This window comes from Mastacembelus armatus, chromosome 1 (assembly GCF_900324485.2).
Source record: "Mastacembelus armatus chromosome 1, fMasArm1.2, whole genome shotgun sequence".
Taxonomy (NCBI): Eukaryota; Metazoa; Chordata; class Actinopteri; order Synbranchiformes; family Mastacembelidae; genus Mastacembelus; species Mastacembelus armatus.
The window spans coordinates 8,926,030-8,953,166 of NC_046633.1; the positions used below are offsets into that span (position 1 = coordinate 8,926,030).

Sequence of the window (27,137 nt, forward strand, 5' to 3'; positions counted from 1 at the left end):
ACGTGTTAGTACTTATAGTAATAAGATGATATAATTGATACTTAAGCTAGAAAACTGAACAAACCAACCACTCTTCATTTTACACTATTTTTCTCCCTGATTTCTACATGTGTGGGTAAACACAGATGTATCTTGATTTTTTGTTCTCTCTGATAAAGTCCACATCGCTACATTTGGACGTACACAGATTTAAAAAGTAATATTAAGCCACTGTCTTAACACCAGCAGCTGCTTTTCATTTCTAAGAGCCTACATCACACGAATAACACTGAGTGTAAAACTGTTATTTATACTGGTTTTATGTGACTGTTATTTTTCTATTGTTTTATTTCTGAAATTACTGTCATGTTTTGTGGTGTTATGTTGAAAATGCCTCTGAAGCACCTTGTGACTTTCTTAAAGGCACTTTAGAAAAAATTCCTCTGGAAACATGAAGTTTTTGCTGCTTTTGAACTTCAATTCCAGCACTTGTTTAAAAGATTTATGATGATTACACTTGTTGAAACTAATGCTACTATGGATTTCACAAAAAAAAATAATAAAATAAAATAAAAATTTAAAAAAATCACTGCATATCAAACAGGATAGTAGGCTAAAACATAAAACAGCAAAAGAACAGAATTAAGACAAACACCAACAAAATGGGATCTTGCATCAAAAATCATTTTAATGGAGTTCAAGAGATTAATGGAGAGGAGCTGTTCTCGTGGAAGGTGCTGAATCTTGGCATTTTTGCAATTAAAAAAATAAACAAAACAACAAAAATAAAACATCTAATGCTTGCACAGAACGCCTGAAAACTAGAGCGTCTTCACAACAGAGACGAATCATCGTGGACTCCCACCCACCCTCCCTCTCTCTCTCTCTCTCTCTCTCTCACCCTCCTCGCCCTGAGTCCTCCAGTCTCTGCCGCCTGCAGAGTTTTCCGTCCTGTGTCTGGATAACATCGTAAACGAGGACCACCTGACGGTAAGACCGGACTAAATGGAAGCAGCGGAGGAAACTCTCATTTACCGAGATGACACCGGACTTCACAGGAAGCTGCTCCCAGCGGACAAGGACAAAGGCCATGGCACCGAGAGGAAAAGCGACGAGTCCAACTATGTGGATCTGGACATGAAACCGGACGGCGCAAAAACAGTGAAAGTCACTTTCACTGGCGAAGGAAACCAGCTGTCGGTTATCAAAGGCGACAGCTCGAAGCAGGGGAATTATGGCAAGGAGAGTAAAATCATATCCGAGGACTTTGTTGAAGAGCAGTCAGAAACTCTGACCAGACTTCCCAAGGCTGATCAGGACCCCGAGGATGAGAAGCAGCGACAGGCCGAGCTGGAGCCCAGTGACTGCAGTGAACATATGTGCAGTGAGAGTGATGAGCTCCGGTACACTGACATGTATCTGAACAGTAAAACGGAGTCCGACGACGGTGCCAGCGCGGTGCTGTCCGACCACTGCGGCTCCGACACCGTGCAGGACGAGTCTCACTATATCACGACGCACGAAATCCAGCTCACCGAGCTCGACCACGATGTAGATTACGACCTGGGGCGAGGGACCTGTTGGGATTTCGAAGACGACAACCTGGTTTATTCCTTTGTGGATTACGCGTCTTTTGAGAGCGACGAAACGCAAGAAGGGACTTTGATACTGGAGGGCAGGAGCCAGGCGAAAGTGCAGTCTAATCTTGGTGGAGCAGTTGTCAGCACGGAGCAGGAGGAGAGTGATCTTTGTGACTCGGACAAATGCGCCAGCTCGGACGAAAGCGTGTGCAAAAACCAAAGTGAGGACGTAAACGTAGGGGAAATTCATTTATCGATAAAAACCTCTTCCAGGGCGGTGAACGAGCCCGTCAGTATCTTGGACAGCAGCGCCCCTGACTACCCAAAACGCTTTGGAGACAGGAGCCACTTCTCTTTTGTGAGCTCTGGCGCCAGAGCGGGGTCCTTGTGTGATAGGACCCAATATTTCATCCCTGCTCCGGGCCGTCAGCACCTGGCGTCCAAATTGAGGCGGAAAGATATTAACGAGTATTCCAGCGGAGCGTCCAGCTCCATCAGTGAGTTGGACGACGCTGATAAAGAGGTGCGTAATTTAACCGCCAAGTCTTTCCGGAGTTTAGCGTGTCCATACTTCGATGCCATTAATCTCAGCACTTCTAGCGAATCCTCCGTGTCGGAATATGGACTGAATAAATGGTCTGCCTATGTGGACTGGAACTATGGAAACATATCACAGGGAAGAGAGCAGAGCGTATTTGCGCGTAAGACTTCAAGCGCAACACTGGAAATGAATAAGACCGGGGCCGGTGACAAAAACGGTAAGTCCGTCACCGGCACGAATGCTCCCCAATCCAAAACGTACGAACTGGACAAGAGAACAGCTTCTCAACAAACTTCCCCCTCCGGCAAAAACATCGAGCTGCAAGAGCCTGTTGAGGCCACTGAGCGTGGAGTGACGCTGAATCTTCCCTGCAGCGCCGAAGCACCTGAAGGAGCGAGGCGTCCGAGCTACTCTAAAAGCACGTCCAACGAGGCGGCTGGGACCGTGTTTGCCAGAGCAGGGTGCGAGATGCAACATCATCACACTGACGGTACAGGGGACACGCACAAAAGGGCGATTTTTGCATCGAGTCTGTTGAAAAATGTAATTTCCAAAAAGATGCAGTTTGAACAGGAACGCAAAATGGAGAGGGGCGAAATTTGCGACACATACCCGGCACCCTCCACGTTAAAAGATCAAGATGGGACGAAAGAGCAAAGTCTGGGAAGAGGCTTGCAAAGACAAACCTCGGAATCGGGCTCTGGATTGATTGTGGATTGTGCTGATGAGCAAGGCCTGGAGGGAAGCGCACCCAGTTCCTGTGAGCCTGCAGTGGAGCAGAAAAACAACAAAGCAGCAGAAAACGAAGAAAAGGAGCCTCAGAAAACATCAGTCAGCCACAGTCAGAGTAGTGCCTTTAATTCACTGAGGGTGGATGAGCCAGAACCTGTAAAAGAGGCTCAGCCCACAGCTGGAAGTGACACAAAGACCACTGCAAAAGAAGAACTGGACACCAACAGCAGGCTGACAAAGCTGCTTTTTGTTCCGAGCTGCCAGCGCCTTTCAAAAAAGACTTATACAGAAGACTTGACAAACCAGGCACCTGTCAGAGGCACATCACAGAAATATGAAAAACAGTTCAGAACAGGCAATAATGAAAATGTAGTAGGCAAGGAGGAAAACAAGAATGGGAGGAAAGCGCCTGAGATAAAAATATGTCTCAGAAGCGTGAAAGAAAATAAAGGATGTACACTGAACATTGCTAGTTTGTTAACCCCTAAAATCAGTTACAACACTGTTAACACATTCAGGGCAGCAGGTGATGCTAAATGCCACATTTTATCTGCAGCGGATAAAATTCCAAACTTCACAGTTAGAGACATAAAAGACACGAAATGCAAGTTTCAAACACCAATATATCATGTCAGGGATGTGCGTAAGTTGGTAAAAAGCTCTTATCGCTTTGTTTCTCTGGATAACAGAAGCAGAAATTGTTCTACAGCAGCTGAAAAACTTGAGGAAAAGACTAAAAAGGAACCTGGGAAACATTTATTGCCATCTCCGATAGTGATCAAATGCCACTCTGTCAAAACAAATGTTAAATCGCAAACGAGTGAGGCAGCGCAGAAACAAGGGGAAGCAGGCGTCCTCTCCGAAACACCCCAAAGTGAAAATACACCATCACATTGCACGAGCAGTAGGGTGCCACCTATTGTGTCCAAACAGCTACACTCTGATCACTTAGAAATTCAACAAAATACCGAAACCAAACTGATAAAACAGAGACAGGACAAGTTCCCGGGTGAGACAGCAGAGAGGAGACATGAGCCCATAATACCAAAACAGGCTGCTATAGAGAAGCTTAAAGCTGCAGTCAAAACAATGGAGCAGCTTTATGATTTTGGTAGAAATGAATGGAAACGGAAAACTCACACTCCACAGCCCATCACAGGCAGCCACGTGCTTTCGCTTATAACCAGTGAGGAGCAGGCCGCAGAGGAGCTAGAGATGCCAAACAGGATTCCTCAGTCTTTGGCAAATAGCACAGAAAGAGGCAAACCACATGATTTTAAAGGAGCTGTGAAGATTCTACATGTTCCATGTAGCAATGACACGTTTAAAACACAAGCACAGAAAAGTACAACATTTAGTAACAAGAGTGTCCTTCATTTTGGCAACGGCGATAAAGCAAGTGTCAGTGTTAGTTCAGTTAGTAACCCTGCTCCACAAAGCTCTGCACTGCAAACATCATCGACTATGAAAAGCTCAAAGACACTGGTGGCTCCGCTGTCAGTGAAAATAGAGCCGCAGAAACACAGCCAGGTGGAGCAGGGAAAGGTCAAAATCAGTCCCGCTCATCCTGCTGTCACACAGGGCTGCTCAGACTCCGAGAACTATTTAACCATACAAGGGCTGGGGTGCACAAATGAAATCAAACTGCCGTATCGAGAGCCTGCTTTAAGGGAGGGGAATTCAAATGTCAGCCAAGTCACCTACACAGGTGACAGCAACGCACCTGAGCAGAAAAAGTCTCCATTAATCATGGAGCTCCCAGCTACAAGCATCTATCATCATCCTGCAACAGCTACAACAAGGCCGCAAACTCATCAACAGGTGTTGTGCATCTCTCCCTCTGTCCCAACTGTGTCACCATCCCCTTCTGCTGGAGAGACAGTCCCACAAACTCAGCGCAAGATGCTCTTGGACCCCACTACAGGACATTATTACCTAGTGGACACCCCCATACAGGCCACCACTAAGAGACTATTTGACCCTGAGACAGGTCAGTATGTGGATGTACCCATGTCCCATTCACCTGTGGCACCTGTCACCCCTGTTACCCCTGTGCCTCTCTCTTTGTCCCCGCTGGCACTGAGCCCAGGAGCCTATGCCCCCACCTATATGATCTACCCAAACTTCATTCCCTCACCCACACTCCCTGCTCAGGCGGTGGGCCCTCAGTCAGTGTGTCACTCTCAGGATGCAGTCAGAGAAAAGGTAAAAAACGCAATAAGTCCTCAGCTGGGAACTAACACAACAGGTGCAGAGAGCACATATTACAGCGCAACAGCAGAGGCTCCACTGCAGCTACCTGTGAGTTTGGGACATGTGACCACCGGTAGAAGCTCGGAGAGAAAACCAGTTATCAGCATCACAACACAACAAGGTCCAAGAATCATTGCCCCTCCTTCCTTTGATGGAACAACAATGAGCTTTGTAGTGGAACATCGGTGACCAAGAAAATAGAAAAGAAAATATCTCCTCATCCATGTAAGTTTGTACAAATAGCACATTTAGAATTAATAATTGATATTATTATAAATTAATAATCCATGTTATAATTAAGCGTTCTGTCCTCTCCTATACTACCTCTCTTCTCTGTGTCCATAAACTTCATTGGCATGTTAAATATTGGGTGTTAGAAATGCTGCAGACAAGTGCACTGTGGTGTATTCACTGTAACATTTGTAATAGTTAAGTTATTTACCCTTATTAGGGCCCACAATGGGGAAATTGCATTACCCACCCAAAGTGCATACACACAGCAGTGAACACACATCCAGAGCGGTGGGCAGCCATTGCTGCGGCGCCCGGGGAGCAGTTGGGGGGTTTGGTGCCTTGGTCTCACCTCAGAGTCCTGAGACTCGAACCCACAACTTTCAGGTTACAAGTTACACGTCTGACTCTCCATCCATTAGGCCACGACTGCCCAATATGCCATTGTAATGCAAGTTTGCAGTTTATTTAGGGGCTGGAAAGACTGAATGCCGTTGAAGCAGAAGTAACTTCAGTTATGTCATAAAAAACACTTAAAAATAGTTTTATTTGCATATGACCCTGAAAAAAAAAACAACAAAAAAAAAAAAAATTGTGTATGCCAATGCACTTTAAGTAATATTTTGAATAAGATCTTACCATGTAGTCTAAATTTTGTCTAGAGGTGGAACTAACAACTGTTTTAATTATCGATTAGTTTTTTGATTTATTAATAATTCACTTTTTGAAACATCACAAAATTGTCAAAACTTCATAGATCCATAACCTGGCAATTTCAAATGTCTCCAAAATGCCAAATACTCAAAATATTTAGATTATATATATATAGTTAGAACCCTCAGTGGCTAGCATTTGTTATATTTTGGCATTGTCATACGTATTTGGTCATTTAAAAGGTTTTTATGGCAGGTTAACAACCCATTTTTCGACCCCAAACCTCTCCTTTAATTCCCAACTTCTAATTTAAAAAAAAGCTCACAAGACATGTGTCTGTTCAGTTCAATGAGGGGCTAATGTGAGTTTGACCTTTTGTCTGGAGGTGCAGTATTAAGGTAAATGTACCTTTTTAACACATTTATATTTAAAAAAAATAAAAATTTACAGTATATTTATACACAAGTATGTAAATAGGTATATTTGATTGTTTAAAGACATGACTGCTTTTTTACTCATTGCCTCAGGCAGCGCTGAAGTCAGACCCATTTGTTTGAGCAGTATCATGTTAATGCACAGAGCTGGGCTGGTTTGTGTAATTATGATGAAAGTAGTAATTTCTTTAGTATTGACTAATACTCACAGGAAATTGATACAGGAAATTTTTGTGGACAGAAGGAATGTGATTGTGCACTTAAGGTCATTCCCTCTGACAGTGAGGACAGTGAGCTTGACAAGACTGACAGTGAGGAAGAGTGGATCCCAGAATCAGGTTTGATAGACAGCTAGGAGGTCAAAGGTCAGTCAGTAGAGTAACCTGTGTTTGCAGGCATGTCTGTGGGTGTAGAGGCATATAGGACACATTTTAATTTGACGCTTCCTGCGTTTTTTAAATTCTATTTTTAGACACAAATTTGCCCACATTGCAACAGACAATATTTAATTATACACACAATAACTCTAATGCATATGCAGCTTCTGATGGGCATGGTGTTGCACAAATTTTAGTTTGGATGTTTTATCAAGCCCCCAAAACAATGGGGTGAAATATTGAGTATATTAAGTATTGTTCATGCTGACTCACTGTCATGCTGTCATGTTTTCCTGGGATGCTTAATAGATGGGAGAGTAAGTCTGTTTCAGTAACACATCCCTTTCTCACTATGACAAGTCCATAATGTCTGCTGTGACCAAGACATTATAATCTCTGTCATTCAAATAAAGAGATTTAATTTAAGCTTTAAAGGTTTTTACCTTATGTACAATATGATTTTTTTTTTTGTATTGTTAATGTTGCTAAAGCAGAAGCCCAGCTCGGCCTGTGCAGCATGACAGCGTTAATAGACATGCAGTCGCTTCATGACAGGTAACCTGATTCCACTGAGCTTGGGGTGGGCTTGCTAGGAGATTGGATTTTCAGCCATGGCTCACAGCAAGTCACTTGAGTTCCCTTTTCTCTGCATTACACATCGTCGGGCTATTTTGATAGTGTGAGACAAGTTTGTTTACATGGTTTATTCTCCGGGTTGCAAAGTGTCACAGCAAACTACTCCACTCAGCAACACCTTACATCAAGTTCTCCTTAATCTCTTCTAAATGTTTTAATTACTCAGATAACATTACAGTTTAGTAACGTGTTAATTCCTTGTTTGTGACATTTCATGAAGTTTTCTCCCTGCTGACTGGGCTGTAACAATCCTTGTATTATCATACTGACATAAAATAATCAGTTAGCAGCTAAAGTGTCAAGAATATCAAAACATGGGAAAAATACACAATACACTGTAGCTGCTGTAATTGGTTCTAACATATAGAAGCAGTAACTTACTGTAATTAGCCCCTTAGGAGACCAGATGCTGAACTTGGTCACAGGGACCTGGAGAAAACTCACAAGCACAGGGAGAATATGCAAACTCCACACAGAAAGGCCCCTGCCTGGTTTCGAACAAGGAACCTTCTTGCAACAGTGGTAACCACCAGGCCCCTGTGCTGCCTGCAGTTTAAAACATCCATCAATCCATTATCTATACTCTCTTATTCCTTAACCAGGGTCACAGGGATCTGCTGGAGCCTATCCCAGCTCTCTTTGGGTGAAAGGCAGGGGTACACCCTGGACAGGTCACCAGTCCATCACAGGGCCACATAGAGATACACAAAGACAAACAACCTCTCACACTCACACTCACTCCTATGGGCAATTTAGAGTCACCAATCAACCTGACATACATGTTTTTGGACTGTGGGAGGAAACCAGAGTACCTGGAGGAAACCCACACAAGCACAGGGAGAACATGCAAACTCCACACAGAAAGGTCCCTGATGGGTTTGCGAACCCAGGTCCTTCTTGCTGTGAGGCAACAGTGCTAACCACAAAGCCACCATGCTGCCCTAGTGTAAAGCATCAGTTTACAAAACATTTCCTTACACTAATAATATCTAGCAGTTACCTAACTACAGTATTTAAATAGTAAGACCTATGGATTAGTTAAAAAAAAAAAACAAAACATGATGCTTTGTGAGGTGTAAACCAAATACAGTTTAGATTGTTTCTAGTAGCAGGGATCTGTAAAGCTTGGTTTTTAAATGAATTGTTTCTGCATCTATAGTGGTCACTTCGGGACATTTCAGATTCAGCACAATGTTGTCAGACTTGGTTCAACTTTAAGCTCTACTTTGTGACCCTGAGCAGTATTTGAGTTTAAATCAACAGCTAGCGTTTTTACCACACCTCTAGTGGGATTCTAACAGATTTATCACAATCTAAAAAATAAATAGTTTGCATCAATTGTGAAGATAAATCTTGTAAAAGGTGCACATTTTCATGGCTCAAAAGAGCCATTATAGTGTTTAAATGTTGCTTATGAGACCTATGCTCAGCTTGATATTGGGTTGGTTATACATGATGTTGAGAAACTCCCTGTAGTAACCAAAATTACTACAGGGAGTTACTTCTACTGTAGATTGCTTTGCAGTCTATACATGCCTATACTATCAATGTTATAGTAAGAGGTTCTGGAAAGACAACCCACATGCAGACACTAAGGCATGGAGATGCAGTGATGAGTAAAATCTAAAAAAAGGTTTAAATAGACTTACTAGAACTCCAAGCACTGAAATCCCAAAATGCATAGCAGGCAAAATCAGGAGGCAAAGTCAGGGAACAGACAGTGGCTGGTAACAGGTAGATCAACAGTCCAAACAACCTGACAAAAAAAATAATCAAGAGGAGAAGATCCAATACAGCCAGTCAAAAATGGTCAGACAAAAAGAGGCACATGGGGCTTGAAAGCCACAACTAAGAACACACTGTAAACAAATCTGGCAAGGAGCATGTGGAAACAGGCCAATATATAGTATGAGGCAGTGATTAGTAGATGAAATGCAGGTGCGCAGGTGGGCTGGAGGAATATTAGGTGACTGGGAATGGAGGGAAAGTCCGGTGACATCTGGAGGCTGGTTGTGGAATGGCAGTTCATAGAAATGACCAAGAAATAACAGCCAGAGAGAGAAAGTATCAGGACAAAACATGTGAAAACACCAGTTGGTGACATCTTAATGTTGCACAAAACTTTGAATGGACATTTATGGGGTTTTTCTTTTCACTTTTTTCACCGCAGACATTTTGAAATGTCATGATAGGAAAAGCACAGGTGTACCTAGTGTTAATCAGAGCTCTGTACCATTGAAGTGTCCCAGTCATACTGAACAGAGCATGCAGAGTACTAGGCCATTTCAATGCATACCAGTTTACTACTGGATATCTAAAAGAAAAAAAAAATCTATTTTCTAGATTTAAGTGTTATTCGGTGCAGTTTGTGGACCTTTAAGGAATATAGGAAAGTAGAGATCATATATAGAGATATATATATCATATATCAGGGATCATATATATACATACATGCATATATATTATCTGTGGTTTTATATATATATATATATATATATATATACACACATACATATATATTATCTGTGGTTATATATATGTATGTATATACTCTGCCTTGTATGTATAAACACTCTATTGTTTCTTTCAATATATATAAATTGAAACAAACAATAGAAGTTTCTTCTACTTTTAAATACACACAACTAGCCACAGTGCATCCTCAGCTATTGTGTCAGGGCAATAATACAACCGCGAGAGAATGGGCGATACAAGTCAGCTGGGTCCATGATAGGCAGAGACCTATTAAGAGGTTGAGTAGTGGTGTGCAGTGGTGTGTGTGTGTGTGTACGCTTTGCTAGTGGAGCTGGGGCTGTTTGGGGTGGAGGGATGTGTGTGTGTGAGTGTGAGTGTGTTTGTGTGGTGGGGAAGGGGGCTAGGATAGTGATGCAGGAGGAAAAGGTCAGGCAATGTAAAGTATTTGTTGTGCTGATGCAGGGAGAGGACAGCTGCTCGGAGAGATCAGATGCTGCTGCAGCTCCAGCTTGGAAGGGAGTCTGCAGGGCTGAGATGGGGTCAACTTTTTATAGCCCCCCCCCCTCCCCTGCTTTTCCCTAAACGGGGAGCAGGAGGAGGAGACCTCTGTCGACCTACAGCACTCCTACGTAAACAAATCGACTAGTGAGCTGGCTGAATCTGGTCCGTTGGTTCAGAACCATGAGCTGCAGACTGAAAAGTCACTGCATTACAATGGCTTATTACAATGCCTTACAACCCAAACTGGACAAAAGAATAATAATTTTATATAAACATATAAACACTCACTTGGTTTACATTGCATCCATCTTACCTGAATACTTGTTTCTTTTCTTTTTTTATCACCTCTAGACATCTGATCTGAAGAATCTACTGCATTTGCCATAAGTGCAGTTTTCACCCTGCAACTCCACCGTGTGATCTACTCACAACAACAAGAATTTCTCTGTTGTGTTGTTTATTCTTCTGTGTTCTATATGCATTGCACTTTGTAGGGTAAATGCATTTAGCCAAGTTCGCTGGCTGATGCTCTGCCATTTTTCTATATGATTCAGCTTTGTAATACTTTCCATTAAGCTGCTATCTAGAACTCTGATATCTGTTGAAATGCTGCTTGGGCCCTGCAACATGTCTATTCAAAAGGAAACAAGGCCGATCTTCTATAAGAAACTAATAATGACTTTAATCTTACCATGTCTTTAAAGCGAGACTATGTAACCTTTGGAAGGAAAACAAAAACACATTTTTTCTGACCTGGATTGAGGATATTTGTTGGACAGTAGGAAGGAATACTTTCAAGAACTCCTGAACATCACTGACACATAGAGGGGTAAGAGCCCAAAAGAAATGAAAAAACTCTACAGTGGTAAGATCATAAGGGGTGGAAGAGACTTGCTGTGAGATGCTAAAGTCGCTGGCCTTTGTGGGGCTGCCTTGTCAGTGTTGCCTGTAAGATATATCTTCATGGACAGTATTCCTAGGCAAAGCCAAGGTCTGGAGATATAGTCATATGGTGGTCGCAGGACAGGACCTGTGCTTTTTGCATGACCATGACTTCTGTTGTGCACTCTCATGGTTGACCGAGTGTGAAGCAGCAGGTATTCATATTTTTACTTAGCACTTCCAAGTTTGAGGCCATAGTAACCTGCCAGAAAATGATGGATTGCATGGCACTGACTAAATCTCATGGCCTGAGAAAAGGACTTCGACAGTCTATGGTCTTGTTCATGAGTGAGAGCAAGATGGAGTGTGTGATCAACAGGTGGAAGTCCTGAACTGGTATGGTGAAGAGAAAGCTGAGCCTAAAAGGCAAAGCTCTCAATTTACCTGTTGATCTATGTTCCAACACTCACCCTGCATTAGTTTTGGATCACAACTGAAAGAATTAGATTGTATATGCAAGAGGTCAATAGGAGTTTCCAGTTATGGATGGCTAAGCAGACCTTAGAGAGGGTGGAAAGATCAGACATCTTGAGAGATCTCAGAGTAGAACTGTTGCTCTTTTCTGTTGGAAAGAGTTATCCAAAGTGATTCAGCCATCTGATTAGCATGCATCCTGGTGGCCTATTAGTGAGATAGTCCAGATGTATTAAACCGGGAGCTGGGACTGGTGTAGAATCAGAATACCCTGGAAGGATTACATTATGTTTCCATCTGACCTCAGAATGTCTCTGGATTCCCTGGGAAAAGATGGAGGACATGGCAAGAAAGGAGCATATAATAAATCCATGATGCTGTCTTTAAAGCAGGTGCTGTAACTGAAGACTATCTTGGAAAATGAAGGGGAATTCAATGTGGTATTTTCCTGTTCACCAAAAGCTACATAGTCTTACTTTAATTCACGTCATAAGATAATTGATTATGTAAAATATTACACATGATGTGTTTAATTTTTACAATTTTCAAAAGACAGGGACCACACATCTGCAAACACCACAAATTAAGAGGAAATGTTGAAACACACCAGGTTTTCTTTTACTGTAAGTTAAGCCAGATGAGGAATTAAAATAAATGTATTTCAAAAGTATATATTTTAGAGATGTCACTAAACTAAATATTAGTAAAATTATAAATACCTGACATTGATATTTGTACCCTCTACCACTATTTGTTCGTGTTCATAATACATATCTACATGTTTTTTAGGTGTCAGTGACTCGTGTTCTGCTCGATGTATATTCTGTGTCTCACAAAATGCTGCTAATACTTGCACAACTGAGGTGCTGTATTAAATGGTATATGTTTAAATTTTACAAGCATGCTCCTTGTACTGTATGATACGATGAGAGGAAAACGGAAACGCACAGTGCGTTGTTCAGTCGTAGAAGAACTGGGGACTCTGATTTAACAACGTACTTACTTCACTAAGTAAGTAGTGTTGGATCTAATGAGTCAGAGCCAGCTGAGACATTTAGAGGATAACTTCCTCTATTTGTGGTGGCTTATTTTACACTTTTGTGTAATGAGACTGGAGTTACTGCTCATGCGTCTGAGTGTGTCTGTGTCTGAGTTATGCATGGCATTTCAGCATTCTGTGGGCATACAACAAGGAGTCAAGTTATTTCACGGTAGACACGAGTGTAAAGACTGTACATGTGTTGGGTGTGTCTTTCAACTTTACACACTGTATTGTCAGTTTCTCTTGTTTAAACTCCCTGACCTCTTTAGGTTTACAATCTTTTTAGTACTGCTTTTGGGGCAGTCCAGATCTGAAGTTATTTTCTTTTTGTTTTTTGTGTTTTTTTTGGTGGCGGGGGGCCCTGTTTCCTTTTGAATATGCATAATAGGTCATTGTGCTTTACTTGACTCAGTTATACCAGTATACCATGTAGGAACAATGCAAATTGTAGATTGATATTCTTAGCATGTTTCCAATCTAAACATATATTAAAGGTATTTGGAGCTGCTGGTCAGTCTACGTACCTTAATTCTGTAAAAATACATGTTATTTTGCCTCTGTGGCATCAAATTTTATAAAAAAAAAAAGAATTACCCAGTGAGTTGATTTCATTACAAATTAGTGATTTGGAAGATTTGTGCAGTAGATTGGACATGGTTGGCTCTTTAGAGTAAATCATGTTGCAACATTTATCACACAGTTTGAGGCTGAATCTGTAAATTTGATTCATAACATCATTTTTAATAATTCTAACTTAATTTGCCCATGAGGTACTTAAGAGCAGTAAAACAGTACTTTTAGAAGTTATAAGTTCTGTTGTATAGAAAAGACATTAAGGAGATAAAGCAATAAAAGCATTCAGTCATACAGTTTGTAAATTATCAGAAGAAGAACATCAAAGAATTTTTTTCATCTCAGGTCCAAATTGAGGCATATGATCTTCTACCTCCTGCAATAAATTATGTGCTGGAACAGCATGATGCACAAAGGTAGAAGATGAGAAAACACATATTTTACAAATGATTGATTTTTGCACATTTACACCTCATTTTGAAATCCTGGGAAAAGTAACATAAGGACAAATATATTTTAACTTGTAGGCATCAATTTAACAGCTATTCTAATGTTGCCATCAACACATAACTCAGACTTCTTCATCCACATGCAATTTTATGAGTTTCATGTGAGACCTTTATCTGTGAATAATGTACTTAATGCACTTGGATTGTTACTATTTTGTCATTTACACTGACAGCGATGAATGGCTATAAGCCTTGGTGATAGCAGGAGCACTATGTGAACTTGTTAATTATAAAGTGAATCATTTTTAATTGTTCCTGGCAGGAATTTGCCCAAGGATGCACCGAAACAATTTCTTTTAAAACAGTCTTTCGGATGTCCTTCATCCAGCCAATTAAATATGGGAAAACTGACTGTATTGATGCTTGCTTTTGAAAGAGGGTTAACTGAACGTGAGATGGTTTGAGATAAGTGCATAGGTGTATACAGTATGTGAATGTTCGAAGGAAAAGAAGGAATATTTGAATGAAATGCTTTGATGGACATACAGCCATAAAGTGGAACTGTTTTGTGCCTAATATTATGTGTTGCAAGGCTGTCCCAGGAAAAAAAAAGGCAGTGGCCAGGATGATAGCGGAGAGATACCTTGAAAGTAGACATAAGTGCTGTGTTTGCACTTTCAAGCTTGAAAGAAATGAATATGATGAATGGGTGTAATGTAGACAGACAAGCCTACATGTGTTCGCAATAAATTCAAAATGCAAGCTACAGAATATCTCTGTGTCCATGAATTTAAGCCACTTTAAAGCGATTGTGTTTGAATGAGCAGTTTTGCTGCTCTCTCTATGTATATTGTTAAAACAAGAGCACCTTTCTGTAGAAATTTGCTAACACCTACTGACAACCTTATTTCCTCCATCCACCGAATTTTAAAATATTATGTGATATTCTGTGTTGGCTATACAGTATTTCTCTATTTCCTTCTATCTCCGTGACCTAATTATTGTAGTTTCCTTAAGTTTGATACATGGCTAATAAAGTTTCATAAAAACATAAATCACATATAAGGTAAATGACATGGGTCAAAGGCAAAAGAACAAATTTATGCCAACAGAAGTACACATTTGGCATCTGCCAACGTGCAAGGCAAGCTTTCTGGTGACACTGAAACATCACCCGGGCCGAGGCTTAAGTTTAACCTGACAGTTTGTTGCTGTGTTTACTTGGTTGCCATAGATGCAGCGAGACTGGCAGACACTGCCTTGCCCCCAGCTGCTCTCAGTGGTTTCTAAAGAATCTACATTAAGGGCCAGTTGTTGTGTTTGGATGCCAGCAGGGGCTCTGATGTCACAGCTGTGACACAAGAAAAGTCGAGATTTACTGCCTCACCTGGAACAACAAGTGTGTGTTGCATTTAGGACACTATGGTACACTTTGTCTTTGGCATATCACAAACAACAAATACAAATGTATCTATCTATCTATCTATCTATCTATCTATCTATCTATCTATCCATACCTATGCATCTATACATCTATGTATCCTTTATCTATCCTATAATAGAACATTCATAATTTTAGTTTAGCTAAAATAGTATTTTTGCCAATTTCCACTAACACTAAATACCAGAGTTTTGGACAAATTGAAATGTTGGCCTGATTATGGCAGCAGTAAAAGTTAGGGGATTGCCAGAGTTACTGCAGTTCATCCTGATGGGAACATTAATGTCTGGTGTCTGTACCATCAAATGGCTGCTGAAACCACTAATGTCAACCTGTTGGTGGGCACCACGATTCATCCCGTGGTAACCACGAACATCATGGCACTCTGATAGCTGTAGAGATATTTCAGTCTGGACCAAAGTGGCTGACATTAATATTTGCATCACTTGAGCCACACAGCCAGCATGACTCAAAAGCAACCAGTAGTGCAGCTGCATATTGCATGTAGATATAAAAACATTCTGGTGGGCCAAGCAATACTGTTTTTATATCAGCCATATTGCTGTATATGTGATATTCAACAGCTGCCATCTGGGCTGACTTAATCTTATGAATAAGTCATGTGCACTGTACCTGATGAGAGACAAATTAAAGAATGGTCAATATTAAAGCAGCATAGCTCAGGATGTCCTTACTTTCAAATGTCATACCTTTATAAACAGGCGTGTGTGTCCATCAGACTTAACAAGGACATACAGTACATAGAATACATACACACAGCCATTGTCATAGGTTATGCGTGGCTCCTGATGACAAATACACTGACTCTGACAAGTAAACTAGGCAGAGTGCCCCTTTAAAACCCCCAGAGAGTTAATCCAGCCCAGTTGTACTGTAGATACTGCACAATTGTTTTGCTGAATCTAAAGCCATAAAACAAATCACTAAGTGTTTCCAGTGCACTTTTATTGCCAGCCAATTACAAATCGAACAACCTGATCCCTACATATGGAAACAGAAGTTAAGAGTGGCTCAAAATCTTACTACCAAAACCTTTTCAGATGCACAGCAATTACAGCAACATACAAAAAAAAAAAAACATCAATTCATGTGTTGATGGGTTCATTTTTATAGATGCAATTTTCATCTCCTTTCTTTCAAGTACAATGTAAAGACTTACACCTTGTCTCTGCAGGAGCAATTAAAATAATCATCAAAATTATCAATGGATACCATCACTCGTGTTTTCCGTGACATAAAACACAAGTTGCACCTCCAGGGTAAACACGTCTAATTGAAAAACTGGAATGTTGACAGAAAGGAGCATTTCAATTCATGGGAAAATGAATCCACTGTCTCAAGTGTGATATTTACATGGACGTTTATACTGTAACCAAGTCAGGGAAAATTAGTGGTACTATTCGTGCTGAGCGTTATGCATTAAATAAAACGTGCCCATTATAAATACATTTTCAAAGAAATCCATAAAAAAGACAATGCAAGAATTCCTGATTTTAAACTAAATGTCAAATTAAATTCACTTAAATACTCATAGGAATGTAAACATTGCATGTGTGGTTAAAAAAAACAAAAAACATTCACTACGTAATAGCTGTCCCTGAATGCAATGAACCCTCTTTGAATGACAATAACATGCCCATAAGAATGGATATTTTCATGGGATCTCTACCAGCTGGAGTCGAACACCTTCTTGCACATGTTTGAGTTCTCCTGATGAAGAGGGAATTCAGAGCCAGGGATGAGCTGTTTCCTGCTCTTACGTGACACGATGCTCTTTCCTGATGACAAGCTCTCATATTTGGTCAGGTATTCACTGAAGCAGAACAGAAAGAATAGAAATTTAGGCTTATATGAACTACTCAAATACTAAAACAGCAAAGAATGATTCATCTTTTCTTTATTAGGTGAGTCTTATGGTACCTGATGGGGAAGGTGGCTTTGTCCATCTGTATGCACACCAGGAAGGGATATTCAGAGAACTGGACAGTGGTGATGAAGTCCAGTGATGCCGCTGTTTCAAAGCTGACCTCCACACCTGCTCTCATGAAGTCCATGTCCACAGTAAGATTACCAGTGACCACAAGTGCTCCTCTGAAACCACAAACAAGCAACAAAGATGAAAATATAAGAATAATTCTTTTTTTTTCTTATGTTTCATATCAAGGTGTATGCAAACCAGCTGAAAATCCAACCTTTGTAAATTTGCAAATGGAGACATGCTTTGGGAAAGATGCCAGTGTGGTTTATTCTGCGTCTATAGATAGTCAGTCAGTCTATTATCAGAGTGGAAAAGGTACAACTATGCTGATCCATTCACCTGCCTCTGCCATTCCCCTCCACACACACTCAAGTCACCCTGATGTCCAAAACCAAGACACTGTATTACCCTTAACAGTTGTCTAAACGTACGAAGAAGTGCACAAAAGAGAAATATAAACTTAACTGACTAAAATGGTGATGCAGTGCCAATACAAAATGCATCACAAAGGTTTTAGTATGGATACCAAACTTTTTTTTTTCATGCCATTGAAAATCAGGGAATATCTCTTTAAAAGCAATCAGTGTCAGGTTTTGGTAATAATACTATAAAGCCAAAAACACTGGGTTACTCCATAAAACACAGAGTTGCATGTGCCACCCTATCTTGCGCAGGAACATCGTGCCGTATTTGAATGTCAGAATTCTGTGGCTTTGCAGTTTAAAAGGTGTTTCATCACCAGACGCCATGAGCTATCTAACACCAGGGTGATGATGTGCTCCATTTTCAGTAGCTACTGTTGTGCAATGACTGTAATGTTTTAAAATAGAGGTCCAGACTTAGCTGATGTCATATCCACACGAAACCTAGAAATGAGACAGGCGTGAGGCACAATACTGAAGTATGTCCAGTGTGCCGGTGGAGTAAATGAATCAGACAACACTTATAGCCTCTGAACAGAAATCTATCAGCACTGTGGTGGCAGGGCTCAAATTCCTAAAACAACTTACCTTTCAGTCACAAAGGTTGTTTTTTTTTTTTTTTGTCTATCACAAGGGCCTTTGCCCAGCAAGTGTATTACATCATTCTGTGTATACAGTACTCCATAAGCATAATCAGTGAGATACTTTATCAACCTATGGTTGTACTAAGATTAGGTTAAAGGTTTTCTAGTGCCCCAGATACAAGACAAAAACAACTGCAATAATAAATAGTTTCTTTATTATAATGTCTGTGGAGATACCTGTTGTTGACGCTGGTCTTGGACTCTCTGTACCACAGACTGATCTCCATGCCTCCAGAAATGTCAATGGCTAGTCCTCCTTGAAACTCTGCACTTGCCTTCAGACCCGACTGCAGCTGGATGACCTGCAGGACAACAGATAAGAAAAGAACATATAAGTTATGGGTCTCGCTGCTTTTTGAGAGTAATAATTCTGATTCATGGAGATACATTTAAAGGGTAAGCATGGTGACACCATGTATCACTTGAGTCAATCTCACACACACCATACAAAATAATCACTAGATTACAAAAAGAGTATGAATGCATGACTGAAAATAGTCCCTAAAAGTTCCAGTGTTCAGTTGTTCTATGCAATTATTTTGCCTTTTTAAAAATATTATATATATTTATGACCCATTTTTAAAAGAGTTCATTCTTCATCATACAGAGTGGACTTGGGTAACACTCTTAACATTATCAAGCCTTTAATAAAAAATAAAAAAAAAAACTGCATCACTTTCTAATTAGCTCCTGTATAACTGGTCAAAAATGTTGTATCCTTGTGTCAGTTGTATGCATTTAGACCTTGGTCATATTCAAATTACTAAACTTGACTGCTGAAGTTATTAACTTGAGTCATTCATCTCTCAACTCATCTGTGACTGTACACACATACTGTTTGCTGACCAAGAGAACATGTGTTGAATGACAATAAAGGTCTTCTGTGCCTCTCAAAATGACCCATAACAACACTGATCTCCCTCTCTGCTGAATGTTTGGTTACGTGAAGTGTAGCTCCTATGTGAATGGGGTGCTAATGTGTTGCACAATAGTTCTTCTTACCTCAGAATGATCAGTTAGCAATATGAGACCCTTGACTACATTCATGGGGTCCCCGGTCATGGAGAACATTTTGGACATGAGGTCACTGTAACCCTTGAAGAAGGTGACAGGTCTCAGCTGGACATCGAACAGCAGGGCTGACATCCCAGCAAAAGACTCCAGGTCTTCCTCTCCCTCATCAGGTGTAGCAGCTATCAGGGACTCCAGACCCTGGGCCTCAATTGCCACCTAGAACACATGAGGTATATCCAAATTAACTATTTGATCTGTTCTTGTGTTGTATGTTGTGTGTATACTCATTAGTAAGTCCTTAATCCTTTTTATATTTACCTGTAATCCATGTAGCACTGCTCCATTACTAGCACCATAAATATTCATGTTGCTTCTCCTCATGATTCCAGAGCCTGAATACAGGATGTCCAAACTGTATGTGGAGGTCATATCAGCAGATTCTGTAGGGAGCAGATTTTTCATTTATTTATTTTGACTTATTTACATGCTCTGGGTAGTTATTAAACATATTCAGTTAGCATGGATGTAGCATGTAGCTGTGATGTAAATAATAATTTTATTGCTTACAACATGTAGCCCCATTGGCCACATTTTGCTTAAAGGTGCTGCAAAATGTTAAAGTTGAAGGAATAGAAATGAGAATTAAACACTTACGTGCCATGAATCCTGAGAACGCTGACGAAGAACCAACTTTCGCAAAACGATTGTAGTTATGTGAAATCATGTCTTTCATAACTTGGTTTATGATTTTGCTAAAAATACAGGAAATATAATTATAGTAAAGGTTTACACGTAAACCTTAGAATGCTTATGTTTCACTTTATTATCATTTTTCTAATTATTTTTTATTTTATTTTTTTATTATTTTGTCCATCTGGCTCTTAATAAAAATGTCTGACTTCTATTGGTCCATTGGATGTTCTATAACATACCTGGCAGGCATCTGGAAGCGGAGAAGGTCTTGGATCTTAGACACCATGTACTTGTTCATTTCATGGGGCAGGTTTCCAATAGACAGAAGCAGATTCTTGACCTCAAAATATGAAGGGTCGCTACTGAAGACGACATCAGCAGCAGCGACTCTCACATTTTTCTCATAGATCCGTCGATTCTGGTGGTAAACCCTGTTCACTGTCCTTTTAACCTGAAATGACAGAGAAATACATAGTTTTAGTTTATGTTAGATACAAAATAAATTGACATATTGCTCACAACCATGCAACAAAATTTTATACCTCATCAGTCATGAGCTTGACATCATATCTCTGCAGGGCGGTGAGAGCGATGGTGTTGTAAGCTCCGACCTCTGATTCTGCATATTTGGTGAAGATGGGAATGGCCTCAGGGAGCAGTGAGTTTTTCAGAGCCAGAAGGTACATCTGGACCTCAGACTCAACCTGTGTGTTGTCAGGGCCGTCTAAAATCAGCTTCTTCACCTGCATCACTGTCTGAGAGGTAAACATAGAGAGGCTCGTTCATCATCTGTTGTTCACTCCACTTTGAATTATACACGTACTGATCTAAAGAAACACATGTTTCAATAAGCACTGCATGTCTATTATCATTGTCTTGAGCACCCACCGGTAAGTTGCACCCTCCTTTCTGACACAGTTTGTGGACTAGGGCTCCCATAATGATCACCACAGACTCTTTGATGTCACTGCTGCCGATCTTTCCCTTTAAAATATCCTAAAATGGAAACAGTTCTCATTACAATTTGCTGAAACCATTGACTGCTGACAGCTAACTTAGGCACAGTATGATATGGTTTCACAGAGAGAACATTAAAACAAAAGAAATAAAGTGTAAGATATATGTTGAAGGCAGAAAGCATTTTGCTATATACACAATATATAGAACAAACTGTAAATAATGTGCAGGTGAAATGCAGCTTTTCCTAAATGTAGTACTAGATGGAAATAGGTCTTATATTTTCCTCAAATAAACAAGAAAAGATCCTAGTTGTGTCATTATTTACTGACAACACCACGGCACTCACAAGCAGAGCCTGGAGCATTCTTTCATTGGGATGAGAAGCAAAGCCACATGCATAGAGAAACCTCTCCTGCAGAACTAAACCTTTGGCATCAGTGAAGTTAAGGAATTCAAGCATGGCATCCAGAGATGCAGTGGTCTGGGATGAGGTCACTGCATCCACCACCTGAGGTCTGGTAGCAACAGGAAAAAGTTAAACAGAGAAATAGCTGAGTAATGGTGTCCAAAGGAAAAAAAAATAACATAGAAAAAGAGGAGGAGCCCATTTACAGAGATGTTTTGCTGGTGCTCTTTAGCACTTTGAGGATCTCGTCCTTGGATGCCTTCCTAATGCTCTGGATGAGGGCCAGGAAGCTGCGAGGAGCCGTGGTTTTCGACAGGCTCGCTGGTTCCAGCTGCTTCTGGTGAGCCTGCCAGTGTTCAAAAAGCTAAGAGAGAGAACACAGGGGAGAAGAGATTAGAAGACGTATCATTTTCAGTCAATAGTCACAGTAGCATTCAGTTTGCACTGAGTCAGCCTTGAATGCAAAAGCAATGTGTATCAATCTTGGATGCACCTGCACAAGGTAACAAGCTAAATATGCAAAGTGTTGCAGGAAGGAGCTCCAAGAAGAGTCATATGTTAACCTGGTCAGTCTGTGGTACTGTGTACTGTTTTGTCATCTTTACGTTCTCAAAATGAAAACACACCATGAAAACAAAACAGTGTTTGTGTATCAGCATATGTATGACAGTGAACAGCTACTCACTGATGGACAGCCTTTGCACTGGGATTTGACCTTTTCAGCCACGATACCAACAGCTGCCAGTTTGGCATCAATTGACTTGACAACGCCTGCAACATCTTTTCCAGCAGCCTCTAATGGTCCAGCCTCTGTACCAACCAACGTGAGGGTTTGCCTTGAGAAACAAGAAAACACAAATTTAAAAATGTGCATTTACAGTATCAGATATGGTACAACACATTAATTCTTTGTCAGAGGAATTTACCTGGACACGACTTTAGCTCCAGCAGATCTGCGAGCGTTGACAGCCAACGAGTGTGCTTCTTCAGCCACGACTGACCGAATAAAACCGTCCTCAAGTGTGAACACTGTAACAGAACTGGACTTCGTGCTCACACCCAGGACCTAAAGCGTGACGGATTGAGACGTATCGTATTAGTGATTCAGCGATGCTCATAATTTAGGATGGTGAGTTGCTCTGGATGCTGACTAACCTGACTGTGTGTGGTGAATCCAGTCTCTTCAGCCTTACACGTCTCCAGGAGCTTGGTTCTTGTAACCTGACCTTTTACTGCCTTGTATTCGACTGTGCACCTTCCAGACACATCATTCTGTTTAAAGACAAAGTCAACCGTGTTTACACTTGTTACATGCATTAACATATAATAAAATTAATTACGATGGGGGTATTACTGTGTGATTTACCTCTACTACCTTCCCGGTATTTAGCTGTACTTGCAGCAAGCTGGCCAGTCCTCGTTTCAGGTTCTTGATGATTGCAGGTTCAGCCCAGTAGGAATAAAAGGCTTTTGCCTAGAGCAGTTGTGCAAGAAGAAAACAAAATTTAAAACAGACTTTCATTCTTTTGAGCAATGGATAACAAGGCACTTTGACCAGTAGCTAAAGCTGCTTTGGAGGAAAACAAACCACCTACGTGCTGCAACTCACAAAGGCCTTCAGGGTGTCAAGTTTTCCTTTGCACACTTGTGTGGGACACTTGTGTACGGAAACATGTGTGTATGGTCATGACATCAGATACTATTTGCATTACAGACAAAATTAAAATAGGTTTTTTGAAGTGTAGATCAAAAACAAAACGAAAATAATTTGGTATTAGCACATTAACTTAAAAAAATAGCAATAAAACACAGTTTCTAAATTACATTTGACTTCTTTACTGTAATGTCGTAGCAGTCATCTGCCAAAATTGTCCATACTAATGTAGAGGTTAGGTTTTATGGTAAATTGACTCCATTATATTCTCAATGAAAACCCCTACACAGCTTTGACCAACACTGAAAATCACTGCTTGACATATTAACCTATTTTACTCTCATCAGACCTTCTTTGGCTTTAAGTCGTATTAAATAATGGATCCGAAGCTCAGTGGGTTCAAATGACAGGCTCAGTTTGAGTCAATTCTAAAAAATATATCACACCACAAATTTCTCCAATGAGGCTTCAGTCTGGTTCAGTAGTGGACTCTGTGTCCTGCTCATGAGTGCAGAAAGGAGCCAATTACATCATCCTACAGTGTTTCCTATACAGTGTGTAATTTATTCGTGGCACTCAACCACAATATCAGATAGGACCACCATAAATAGACTGTCCACAGCTACTCTGTGTATTTTCCCTACCACAGCCTGCCATCTGTATAAATAACCTAACAACACCAGGGGAGACACTGATCTATCCTGTTTCACATACACTACAGGCCAGTGTTAATCCTAAAACAAGAAAGTTTAGCTAAAAGTTCTGATTTCTGGTAAGTGTGTGAAAATATCTAACTATCTAAGTGTAGCTATCTAATAGCTACACTTCATACTCAACATTATTGATCTTGCTAATAAATTCTACTGTGTAAATAAGTTATTACTTTTGCTAGCAGCCTCTTCTGCCATAAAAAAAAAAAAGATTATTATTGCGTGCCTGTGTTGGCAATGATGCACTATTGAAAGTAGACAGTGATAATGACAGGATAACAGAGAATGAGTTTGGCTTGAGCTCAAACGCCTCATGAGCGATATGAACCAACCTGGAGCCCATTTGGAAGTCAGGCTCCACTGACCCTCTGAACCAGCTGACCTTTGCACACACACACACACGGATGCACGCATGCATGTACACACACACGCACACACGTGTCTGTCTGGTATTTCCCCTGCCAGCATCATCACTCCAGCAGGATGAAAGTACTGTGGAGCACTGGAAGTCCAAAACTGATTTTCTAACATTAGTTAGATAAGCAGCTCTCACATGTAAGACTCTAATTCAAACATGGCAGTTCAGATAATGTTAAGATCCCAAAAAATCTAAAGCATAAGAATTGCTTTAAAAAAAAAAACAGACAAGTGCTAAGAGTAGCAGTGTTAATGTTCTCACCTTTCCATTTTTCAGATGCACCAAGAAAGGTTTTGTCAGAGCTGCTAGTCTGGTCTTCCCCAAAACACTTTCGGCTGTGGATCCATGCAGGACATTTTTCTTCTGAGGTCGATGGGATGCAGGCTCGACCCGCACATTTGAGATCTTTTCACATATTAAACAAACATTAATGCACCAAAACTACTTTGAAGAAAAAAAGGAAGCATGCAGAATTTACTACCAGCTTTAGTAAAAGTGTATTTATAGTCAGAATCATTACCAGGGTTTTTCTTTACTTAATTAAAAGTTTAATAAATGTACTACATAATAACACCTGGTTGTCTCTCAGCATTTAATTAAACTGACATACCGCCAGCTGAATGAGCTGGTTATCCTTGCTGCTTGGATCTCTCCACACTAGGTTGATGTCCACATTAGTTGAGATCTTATAGCCGGCTCTGCCCTCTTTTGACCCCCTGGTCCTGTCCAACAGCACCTCAGTGGTGTAGCTGAATTTGTACAGCTGGTTGTTGTTCAGCCGGGGTCCAGCAGCAGCACCACCACCTGAAGAAACACAGGAAACACAACTGGTGAGCAAACATGAGTGGAGAAAGTGAGAGGGATCGATGTACATTGATCAACAGCTTTCGCCTCCCAGTTACAGTTACTACAGTGTTTTCCAACATGTGCGTTTCAGCAGTTCAGTAATCTTCATGTCTCTCACTGTGAAAACACAGTCATTGTTCTGAAAACGTTTTATTATCAGACCACTGAAACTTGTCCGATTTGATAGGTGGCTTTTTTTTTTTTTTTAGCATTGGACCTTTTAAAAAAGTTGCTCAAATGCAGTATCAAATGCAAAATAAAAATTAAGGCGATTCAATGTCATGGATAACCTGAAACCAGCAGACAATGAAAGTTTCCTTGCTTCAAACATACTGCTCTTTCTTTTCTATTCTTCTCCTTCTTTTCTAAAAGTATTCTTTCAGGGCATCATTGAGGTGATTTCGTCAGTGCCCGATTGCCAGGGTGTGTTCAGAGTTGGAAAAGATAAAAAAAGAATTTATCCTCTGCTCTATTAAGGTCAAGATTTCATAGATATGACATTAGGCCATGAGGGAAGCCAGACTGACGTGTCAGTATTTGATTTCACCAGTCACTGGGCAACGTGGAGCTGATTTCAACAGATGAAAATTCTGGGTCACTTTGTCTTCTGGCAATAGCATGAGCTGTTTGAGGAATATCAGAGGTTAAACATCAACAGGAATAATGTGTCTTTTTTTTTTTTCATTATATTTTAAACTTCTTGCCTATAATCTTTCACATCTTATCAGTGAGTAATGTCACCAAGCAGCACTGACAAGAAGAAACGGACATCATGAGCTCCATCACAACACTCCTTTGTGATTCCCTGACAGGATTTCTTCATTTTGAGATTTTAGAGCCACATTTTGAAATATAATTTGAAGCCTTAAAAAAAAAAAAAAAATCCCCACTTAGCTTCAACTTTGCCACCCATGCATAAACCTCCAGAGCACAGAAAAGTTTTATTTGAAGCTACAAAATAATATAGAAGTACATCTCTTCTTGCACAAAAACAAATGTATTCAGCTTTTACGTGATTTGGTAAAGACTCTAAACATGTACTTCATGTAAACATGTAAACACACAGAAGAAAAGTCTGGACAACCCATCCACTCACCTTTGGCAATCGCTGGGACACAGGAGGCTGTACAAAGAAAGAACACAACAAGAGTTAACATTGTGCGTCCTCTCCTTGCAGCCAGGTGAATCCAAACTGCCTGAAGCGGGCCAAAAAAAAAAGAAAGGCAAAGCAAGTCCGAGCTTCCCCTGTTATGTTTTATCATCAAGAGGGGAGGGCAGACTCCAAACTCCACGCTCAAGTACTAAGTACGAGATAACCAGCAAATCATTAACCTGAGCAACATAGATTTGACAGAAACTTCTGTATTGACAGATGCAGCCAGATGCTCCCTTTAAATAAAGCGGGGCAGCGGCTGCGTCTGCGCGCGGACATGTGATTGATCAATCAGTGTAATAGGAGTATCTGATTGATTCAATTCAACGTGAGACTTGACGCTTGGATTGTTGGGTTTCAAATACATGTCCTAAGTCAACAAACACTAAGGTAATGAGTTGATAGGAGCGGAAAAAGTCATAAAATTTGCGCAAAAAGGTTATATTTACCAAGAGGTGGCAGCGAGACGTCCTCATGTTAGACGCCTCTCACCTCATTTCTTCTCGGGATGAACAATCGGTGCTTTGTCGTTGGGGTTTCTGGAAGAAATGGGCAGTCTGTGAGAGAAACCAGCCCTCTAGCTCAAATTACAGCATCTCAGAAGGACCAAAAGTCTAGCAAATTTCAGTTAGAGCCCTGGAAGATGTTGCTGTCTGAATCTGTTGATTAAGATATGGCCCCTGATAGTCTCTCTCTTACAGGAGCCACTCCATCCTTAAATCACTTTCATCAGCAGATTAGGACTTACTGGTTTCCTCTGGTTAGATGACATAGATTAAAGAAAACCAAAGTTGATATTGTAACATTGCAATGAGTTTTTTAAAAGACTATATTGATCAATAGATATTAGTATTTGGGAGAAAACATATGATGTCAATGTAGTGTCCCATAATACTGAACTCCAAAACATATAGTTACAGTACACTTTTAGCAAAACTGAATAGAAAAAAAATGTAAATTCATC

General features: G+C 40.5%; 2 protein-coding genes across 2 annotated transcripts; one reads left to right on the forward strand and one right to left on the reverse strand.

Moving 5' to 3' along the window:
• The first annotated feature begins 921 nt into the window (after positions 1–921).
• Positions 922–14,579, forward strand: LOC113128179 (uncharacterized protein C4orf54 homolog). The gene is made up of 2 exons (XM_026303290.1): positions 922–5,310; positions 10,745–14,579. The coding sequence occupies exon 1, from the start codon at positions 985–987 to the stop codon at positions 5,272–5,274; it is 4,290 nt and encodes a 1,429-aa protein (XP_026159075.1). The 5' UTR covers positions 922–984; the 3' UTR covers positions 5,275–5,310; positions 10,745–14,579.
• A 1,373-nt stretch (positions 14,580–15,952) lies between these two features.
• mttp (microsomal triglyceride transfer protein) lies at positions 15,953–26,358 on the reverse strand. Its single transcript, XM_026304483.2, has 18 exons — positions 26,117–26,358; positions 24,785–24,978; positions 24,436–24,579; positions 22,759–22,866; positions 22,548–22,664; positions 22,319–22,458; positions 22,078–22,228; positions 21,599–21,756; positions 21,333–21,501; positions 20,915–21,022; positions 20,569–20,781; positions 20,266–20,477; positions 19,988–20,085; positions 19,652–19,773; positions 19,322–19,549; positions 18,497–18,621; positions 17,196–17,366; positions 15,953–17,088 (listed from the first exon to the last, which is right to left on the reverse strand). The coding sequence occupies exons 1-18, from the start codon at positions 26,280–26,282 to the stop codon at positions 16,941–16,943; spliced, it is 2,772 nt and encodes a 923-aa protein (XP_026160268.1). The 5' UTR covers positions 26,283–26,358; the 3' UTR covers positions 15,953–16,940.
• Positions 26,359–27,137: the final 779 nt, after the last annotated feature.

Bases quoted from the DNA above. Each gene is read 5' to 3' on its own strand.
- mttp (XM_026304483.2), bottom strand. From the start codon at position 26,282: ATGATAAAACATAACAGGGGAAGCTCGGACTTGCTTTGCCTTTCTTTT. The intron at 20,782-20,914 runs GTGGGTGCTCAA...TTTACCTCTCAG, and splicing joins AAGGAGGGTGCAACTTACCG to ACAGTGATGCAGGTGAAGAA. The intron at 17,089-17,195 runs GTACCATAAGAC...GTTCTGCTTCAG, and splicing joins AAAGCCACCTTCCCCATCAG to TGAATACCTGACCAAATATG.
- LOC113128179 (XM_026303290.1), top strand. From the start codon at position 985: ATGGAAGCAGCGGAGGAAACTCTCATTTACCGAGATGACACCGGACTT.